This window comes from Lissotriton helveticus, chromosome 6, assembly GCF_964261635.1.
Source record: "Lissotriton helveticus chromosome 6, aLisHel1.1, whole genome shotgun sequence".
Classification (NCBI taxonomy): domain Eukaryota; kingdom Metazoa; phylum Chordata; class Amphibia; order Caudata; family Salamandridae; genus Lissotriton; species Lissotriton helveticus.
Window position 1 is genome coordinate 42,683,347 of NC_136067.1, and position 8,659 is coordinate 42,692,005.

The following is an 8,659-nucleotide window of genomic DNA, read 5'->3' on the forward strand; positions in this document are numbered from 1 at the left end:
TTCAAGGTACATAGAGATAGAGTTAAGAATGAGTTTATTTAGGTAGGTCTAAGTGCACTATTCTTGACTCCAAATCTACACGTGTTGGCGATACATGTCTTCAAGGTACATAGAGGTATAGTTAAGAATGAGTTTATTTAGGTGGGTCTAAGTGCACTATTCTTAACTCCAAATCTACACGCGTTGCCGATACATGTCTTCAAGGTACATAGAGGTAGAGTTAAGAATGAGTTTGTTTAGGTGGGTCTAAGTGCACTATTCTTAACTCCAAATCTACACGTGTTAGCGATACATGTCTCCAAGGTACATAGAGGTAGAGTTAAGAATGAGTTTATTTAGGTAGGTCTAAGTGCTCTATTCTTAACTCCAAATCTACACGTGTTAGCGATAGATGTCTCCAAGGTACATACAGGTAGAGTTAAGAATGAGTTTATTTAGGTAGGTCTAAGTGCACTATTCTTAACTCCAAATCTACATGTGTTAGCGATACATGTCTCCAAGGTACATAGAGGTAGAGTTAAGAATGAGTTTATTTAGGTGGGTCTAAGTGCACTATTCTTAACTCCAAATCTACACGTGTTAGCGATACATGTCTCCAAGGTACATAGAGGTAGAGTTAAGAATGAGTTTATTTAGGTAGGTCTAAGTGCTCTATTCTTAACTCCAAATCTACACGTGTTAGCGATAGATGTCTCCAAGGTACATACAGGTAGAGTTAAGAATGAGTTTATTTAGGTAGGTCTAAGTGCACTATTCTTAACTCCAAATCTACATGTGTTGGCGATACATTTCTCCAAGGTACATAGAGGTAGAGTTAAGAATGAGTTTATTTAGGTAGGTCTAAGTGCACTATTCTTAACTCCAAATCTACACATGTTGCTGATTCGTGTCTTCAATGTACATAGAGGTAGAGTTAAGAATGAGTTTATTTAGGTAGGTCTAAGTGCAATATTCTTATTTCCAAATCTACACGTGTTGCCGATACATGTCTTCAATGTACATAGAGGTAGAGTTAAGAATTAGTTTATTTAGGTAGGTCTAAGTGCACTATTCTTATTTCCAAATCTACACATGTTGCCGAAACATGTCTTCAAGGTACATAGAGGTAGAGTTAAGAATGAGTTTATTTAGGTAGGTCTAAGTGCACTATTCTTATTTCCAAATCTACACATGTTGCCGAAACATGTCTTCAAGGTACATAGAGGTAGAGTTAAGAATGAGTTTATTTAGGTAGGTCTAAGTGCTCTATTCTTAACTCCAAATCTACACGTGTTAGCGATAGATGTCTCCAAGGTACATACAGGTAGAGTTAAGAATGAGTTTATTTAGGTAGGTCTAAGTGCACTATTCTTAACTCCAAATCTACATGTGTTAGCGATACATGTCTCCAAGGTACATAGAGGTAGAGTTAAGAATGAGTTTATTTAGGTAGGTCTAAGTGCACTATTCTTAACTCCAAATCTACACATGTTGCCGATACGTGTCTTCAATGTACATAGAGGTAGAGTTAAGAATGAGTTTATTTAGGTAGGTCTAAGTGCACTATTCTTATTTCCAAATCTACACGTGTTGCCGATACATGTCTTCAATGTACATAGAGGTAGAGTTAAGAATGAGTTTATTTAGGTAGGTCTAAGTGCACTATTCTTATTTCCAAATCTACACGTGTTACCGATACATGTCTTCAAGGTACATAGAGGTAGAGTTAAGAATGAGTTTATTTAGGTAGGTCTAAGTGTACTATTCTTAACTCCAAATCCACACGTGTTGCCGATACATGTCTTCAAGGTATATAGAGGTAGAGTTAAGAATGAGTTTATTTAGGTAGGTCTAAGTGCACTATTCTTAACTCCAAATATACACATGTGTTACCGATACATATCTCCAAGGTACATAGCGGTAGAGTTAAGAATGAGTTTATTTAGGTGGGTCTAAGTGCACTATTCTTATTTCCAAATCTACACGTGTTGCCGAAACATGTCTTCAAGGTACATAGTGGTAGAGTTAAGAATGAGTTTATTTAGGTAGGTCTAAGTGCATTATTCTTAACTCCAAATCTACACGTGTTGGCGATACATGTCTTCAAAGTACATAGAGGTAGAGTTAAGAATGAGTTTATTTAGGTAGGTCTAAGTGCACTATTCTTAACTCCAAATCTACACGTGTTAGCGATAGATGTCTCCAAGGTACATAGCGGTAGAGTTAAGAATGAGTTTATTTAGGTGGGTCTAAGTGCACTATTCTTAACTCCAAATCTACACGTGTTACCGATACATGTCTTCAAGGTACATAGAGGTAGAGTTAAGAATGAGTTTATTTAGGTAGGTCTAAGTGCACTATTCTTAACTCCAAATCTACACGTGTTGCCGATACATGTCTTCAAGGTACATAGCGGTAGAGTTAAGAATGAGTTTATTTAGGTAAGTCTAAGTGCACTATTTTTAACTCCAAATCTACACGTGTTGCCGATACATGTCTTCAAGTTATATAGAGGTAGAGTTAAGAATGAGTTTATTTAGGTAGGTCTAAGTGCACTATTCTTAACTCCAAATCTACACGTGTTGCCGATACATGTCTTCAAGGTACATAGAGGTAGAGTTACAAATGAGTTTATTTAGGTAAGTCTAAGTGCACTATTCTTAACTCCAAATCTACACGTGTTGGCGATACATGTCTTCAAAGTACATAGAGGTAGAGTTAAGAATGAGTTTATTTAGGTGGGTCTAAGTGCACTATTCTTAACTCCAAATCTACACGTGTTGGCGATACATGTCTTCAAAGTACATAGAGGTAGAGTTAAGAATGAGTTTATTTAGGTAAGTCTAAGTGCACTATTCTTAACTCCAAATCTACACGTGTTGCCGATACATGTCTTCAAGGTACATAGAGGTAGAGTTACAAATGAGTTTATTTAGGTAGGTCTAAGTGCACTATTCTTAACTCCAAATCTACACGTGTTGGCGATACATGTCTTCAAAGTACATAGAGGTAGAGTTAAGAATGAGTTTATTTAGGTAAGTCTAAGTGCACTATTCTTAACTCCAAATCTACACGTGTTGCCGATACATGTCTTCAAGGTAGACAGAGGTAGAGTTAAAAATTAGTTTATTTAGGTAGGTCTAAGTGCACTATTCTTAACTCCAAATCTACACGTGTTGCCGATACATGTCTTCAAGGTATATAGAGGTAGAGTTAAGAATGAGTTTATTTAGGTAGGTCTAAGTGCACTATTCTTAACTCCAAATCTACACGTGTTAGCGATACATGTCTCCAAGGTACATAGAGGTAGAGTTAAGAATGAGTTTATTTAGGTAGGTCTAAGTGCTCTATTCTTAACTCCAAATCTACACGTTTTAGCGATACATGTCTCCAAGGTACACAGATGTAGAGTTCCGAATAGGTTTATTTAGATAAGTATGGGTTTGGTATTCTTATAGTTATTCTAAACTCCACATCTACACATGTTGACGATATAAATCTTCAAAGTACAAAGAGTTAAAAGTAGTAAGTTCTACTAACCTATATATACTTACTTTGACAATACAGTGGCCTTTATTCCCCTGATCTCCAGTCACCCAATGGAGGCAGTGCAGGGGAGGTTGTTTTATCCACTTTCTCACCCCTTGGGAGTTCACAGATTGTGGCCTGAGGCTTCCACAGAGTCGCTGCCAGTATGCCTCCAGCACGTTTCTACCGTACTGAGTGCAGAGAGAGCGGCATCAGGTGGCGACGGAAGCGGAGACCCAGAGAGTACTGGAGGGGGTTAATGGCAGGTATATGTTTTATTTTGAGGGGGTAAAGGTTTGATTTGAAATGGAGGGTGGCAGGATGTCAGACGTAAGCTTTTTTTTCTGGAATGGGTGGGGTGAGCAAGATGCCAGGATTTTCCTAAATTTACTTACGAATTTTTATCTTCATTTATTTATTTGTGGTTTTATAATGTCTATACTAGTCTCGGGATGGGTGTCCAATTGAGCAGCTGCTTGAAGAGTGGCAGAGTGGGCAATAACTGCCAGCAAAACTTTACCAGAATCAACGCTAGAAAGCACCAATGTAACGTCACCCTAGGAGACTAGGACGCACCCCAGCTGGAAGGAGGGTTCAGTGAGCCAAGTGTTCACTGCTGACAAAATGAAATATTTCAGAGGTTATAGGTTTGAATCCTGGAAAAGAAGGCATTTTAAATTATCTGGTAATTAAAATGAATAATATAAATTGGGTAGTAATAACGTTTGTTATTTACAGCACAAGGATATGGCAGAAGTGTGATATTTAGGGCTATATGAAAGCAAGCTATAATGCCATCATCCTCAAGAATGAAACATTTAAACCCTATGTAGCGCACTCGTATCCCTCCCTAAAGGTACGCAATGCTGCCTGTTACGTCACAGCACTCAATAACATTATTGCCATACACATTTAAAAGGTACTTGGTGTCGCGGCACCTGGCCATCCTTTGCTTCTCCTTTCCATACAGCCTACTGCTCTTCTCCCTTGCATCTTCCTTGCCTCAGTCTCTGAGAGTTCTGCACCCGCTCTCTTCCGGTTAGGGACCAGGCATTGTGCTGAGAACGAGCGGCCGGAGCGCTCTCTATTCTACCATCAATGTCCTATTTGTATTTATATATATATATATACATATATATATATAATTATATTGTCATTTGAGATGTCATCAGTGATGTCATGAGTGATGTCACTGACCATGTCATGAGTGATGTAATATGTGACGTCATCAGCAGTGCATTGCGGGCGCGCGAGTTATAGATAGCTGAACTAACTATAACGGGGGAATTTCAAAGGTTTTTTATGAGTGAAATGTCCAGCTAACTATAACATGTGTGAAACCTATGGTTCTTTCAATGAATATATTATATATATAGATATATATATTGTCTTATTGAGAACACATTTCCAACCATTATTTTTCAAGCAATTTTGAAGACACTCAAGACGATATTTTGGTTACAATATTCTGGTACGACGCCCCCCAGGCACAACATAGAAAATCCACATTTGAGACAGATTAAGCTTGTGGTTCATTAACGACATTCTGTTTACAACCTGTCAATAAGGAACATTTGGAAATCCATCTGTAGGAAATTGGTTCAAAAACAGAAATGCAACTGGATCCACTGAGCAGTGTTTGTTTTCTGGTCTTTGTCAAAGCAAGCTTTCTTCCACCATGGCTCTATTTTAGGCATGCAGAAACCCTGGCATTCTTCTTTCTTAACCCCTTCCATGCTGATGACGAACCCCAGCCGTCACGCTCCACGGTGCTCGTGTGCTGATGACGGCTGGGGTTCGTCACGCCCCGCCCTGTTCTTTTGTTTATTGCACAGCGGCGGAATCGGCCCAGCATGGAAGGGGTTAATCTGCTGCAGCCATGCTAGGGTTGTCTTGATATCCATTCTGGACGTGACTTAGCGACACAAGTAGGGTTGACGAAGATGATGATAATCACATTTTGTGGTACAAATGCAAAGCCAAAAACGCCCATGGTGCACATAGTTAGCTGAGGTGGTGAAATAAACCCTTACCTGTGTTGGCCCAGGGCAGGTACCAAGGGCAGCTGACATTCACGTAGGTCCCGGGCACACCGTCAGGCCAGCAGGCATAATCATCAAATGTCCGGTTACAGAACCTGCCTGCGGGGAAGAAACAGTGGATAGTAAATGAAAATCCAAAATGGAGAGCTTAAAGCTTTAATATGGAGATTAAAATGAAGGATAATACATCATTAAAAAATGTGCAATGTGGGCTGCTGGGAAAGAAAGAGGTCGAAGATAGGATTCTCTGTCTGTCTGCTTAGTCACCACCCTAGGGGGTAGATGTATCAAGATTCCATTTTGCGATTTCTAAATAGCGATTTTTTAAGGCATCGCTATTTAGAAATCGCAAAATGGAACGTATGTAGAAAATCGCTATTTTTTAGCGATTTCTTAGTCTTCCTTATTTGCGAATTCGCAATTTGTGAATTCGCAATTAAGGAATAATTTCCCATGCATTCCTATGGGCCAGGAGGCCCATAGGAATGATTGTGAAATTTTTCTTAATTTGCGAATCGCAATTTGCGAATTTGCAAATTGAGAATAACTTCAAGGGTGCCGGGGTGTCTCAAAGACACCCTGCTGCACCCCTGAAATGTACATTTGTGTGCATGTATCTGCGTCACATGCCACCTTTACAAATGCCATATAGGGCATTTTTTAGTGAAATCACAAATTACCACCAACTACAAGTTGGTGGTAATTTGCGATTTCTTAACACAAATTCGCAATTTTTAAAATACACATACATCGCATTTATGGAATCGCAAAATTTGCGATTTCTGAAATGCCTAAGCAAAATAAGGAATCGCAAATTTTTGCAATTCCTTACTTTGCGATTTTGTGATACATTTCAAAAAATGCAAAAAAGCCTTTTGCGATTCGCAAAGGCCGAAAATCGCAAAAGGCTTGATACATCTACCCATGGTCACTACCTTGTTGTTCTCATTATCCCACTGGAGTATCCTCTCCTGGTCTTTCACAGATATCCCTCATCTTGAGGCCTTCAGCTCAAGAATCAATCTTCAAACTATGAATATTTCCTGTAGTTACTTGAGAAATTTGAATGGCTCTTTCGGCAGCTGATCTGCCGACCTCTACCTTGGCAATACCCATCGTCCTGCGCACGCGATTAGGAAAGTCAGCTACCTTCTATTCTGCATGGCATGTAGTAACACTCTAGCACTAAATTAACTTCAACCCAGGAAACAACAAACAAAAAAGCAAAAGCACATAAGGCAGCTAAAACATGGAATTTGTAACCCACTTCATACTTTGATGCAGAATATGCCATCATATTTGCAAAAGGTGCATATGACTGCTACTAAAAGACTCTGGTATATGGGACAGCATTAAACGGTTTCCAACTTTTACTGTACGAGCTGTCTGTTTGTGGGACAAAGTAAATGTTGGGATTGTTGCCAGACTGATTTTATGCACCCCCCCGGATATGTTTGCCTATAGACCAGCTAGCTCAGAATGCCACCATAAGTACCCCTAAACCTAGTAAGGTAACACATGGTTTGGGCCACCTCAGGACATGACAACCTTGATCCCTCCCAGGAATCGTAGCAACAGATCTAGAACCCTTTTGCTCATTCACTCATGTTCTCGCAGAGAGATATACAAGATATACACAAAGGGGCATTTTCAATATTTATTGAACCATCATGATTCTTGTATAAAATATATGCACTACAATGATTAATAGACAGAAGCAGGTACAAGTGATTAGAAAATGGTGAACAAAATGAACAATTCTACCATTGTGCTAAAACAATGTATATAGGCTGGCATCTAAGTACTGTGTATAGTGTAACCCTATTAGGGGGTTGATTCCGATCCGGTAAAATTACCGTCCGTACGATTCGCATCCGGAGCCATCTCCGTACGACTCGTACACACACCGTACGACCCGACGAGTACGATCCGGACCGGGGTATCAGGACGCGATTCGTACGGTCCACCTCAGGTAAGGGCGATTCGTACGGAAAAGCGCACATTCATATACACACACCGTACAGTGCGTTCCCTCCATGATCGCAGGGGTACATAACGTACCCCTGCGATCATAGGCGGTATGCACCGTACACCCAGCATACATGGGGTACACACCGTACACCCAGCGTACATGGGGTACGGTGTTCTGCCAAGAATCCCTATTGGATAATCTAACCCCCATTACCCGAAGGCAAAGTATGGAGGTTCCCGTCTTGGTAATGAACTTGACATCCCCCTCGCAGAGGGAGAAACAGGAATCAGCTGAGATGAACCTTCAACACAGCTGGGACCTCATAACAACAGCAGAGTTCTCACTCTAATCAGGTACGGAAGTATGTGTGTATTTATAACAACAGTGTTCATTCCTCTGTGTCTACACTCCAGCTGAGACGGCATTGTTGAATGTCTATTTATTAACAATGTCGCCTTTATGGGCAAATAACATTTGGACAATGTGTTTGAGGCCTTGCAAGAAATGTTCGAGGTGTCGTGATAATGTACTTTTGAAGTGGTTTTGTAAGCAATGTGGTTTCAGAAAAACGAATCCTGCACTGTCACGCAGGCAAATGTGTGTCAAAAGTCTTCTTGTGAAAGAGAAGGCAACTTACAAAACGTGTACATGTTAATTGTGGCAGTGTTTCTTCCCGGGCCTAACTGAGCCACATGACAACACCACACCAACACCTCTTCTTGAGGAACTCAGAGGAAGGGACGGTGTGCACAGGCCCCTTACTGGATGAGACTCGGAGCCTAAAATGGAGAAAAAGTAGCCAAACAACAACAAATACTGGGGAACATCCTTTACAACGAATCTTTAACAATGCTGTACCATCACAACACAGGTTTTACAACGAAAGTCGTTACAACGACTTTCGCTGGAGGGCGCTCTAGGATAGGGAATAGTTTAATTTACTATCCAACACCTTCCCTACTATCCACGGGGACTGGAGTTGGAATAGCAAATTAAACTATTCCACTATCCAGCAACCCCCAACGCAAGTCGTTGTAACGACTTGCATTGTAAAACCTGCGTTGTAACGGTACGCTTGGTAATACCACGTGTTGTACCGTCATACAATGATAATATGATCTCCGTCTTGCGCCAATTA

The 8,659-nt window shown here is 40.3% G+C and overlaps 1 protein-coding gene across 1 annotated transcript in view; it reads right to left on the minus strand.

Moving 5' to 3' along the window:
- The window catches only part of GLP1R (glucagon like peptide 1 receptor), a 730,702-nt gene extending 724,227 nt beyond the window's left edge, over positions 1 to 6,475 (minus strand). The window contains exons 1-2 of the mRNA XM_078647341.1: positions 6,472 to 6,475; positions 5,541 to 5,648 (exon numbers count right to left, since the gene is read on the minus strand). Of these exons, the coding sequence (XP_078503467.1) occupies positions 5,541 to 5,648; positions 6,472 to 6,475 (112 nt within the window). The remainder of the gene's footprint in view (positions 1 to 5,540; positions 5,649 to 6,471) is intronic.
- Between the last annotated feature and the right edge of the window lie 2,184 nt (positions 6,476 to 8,659).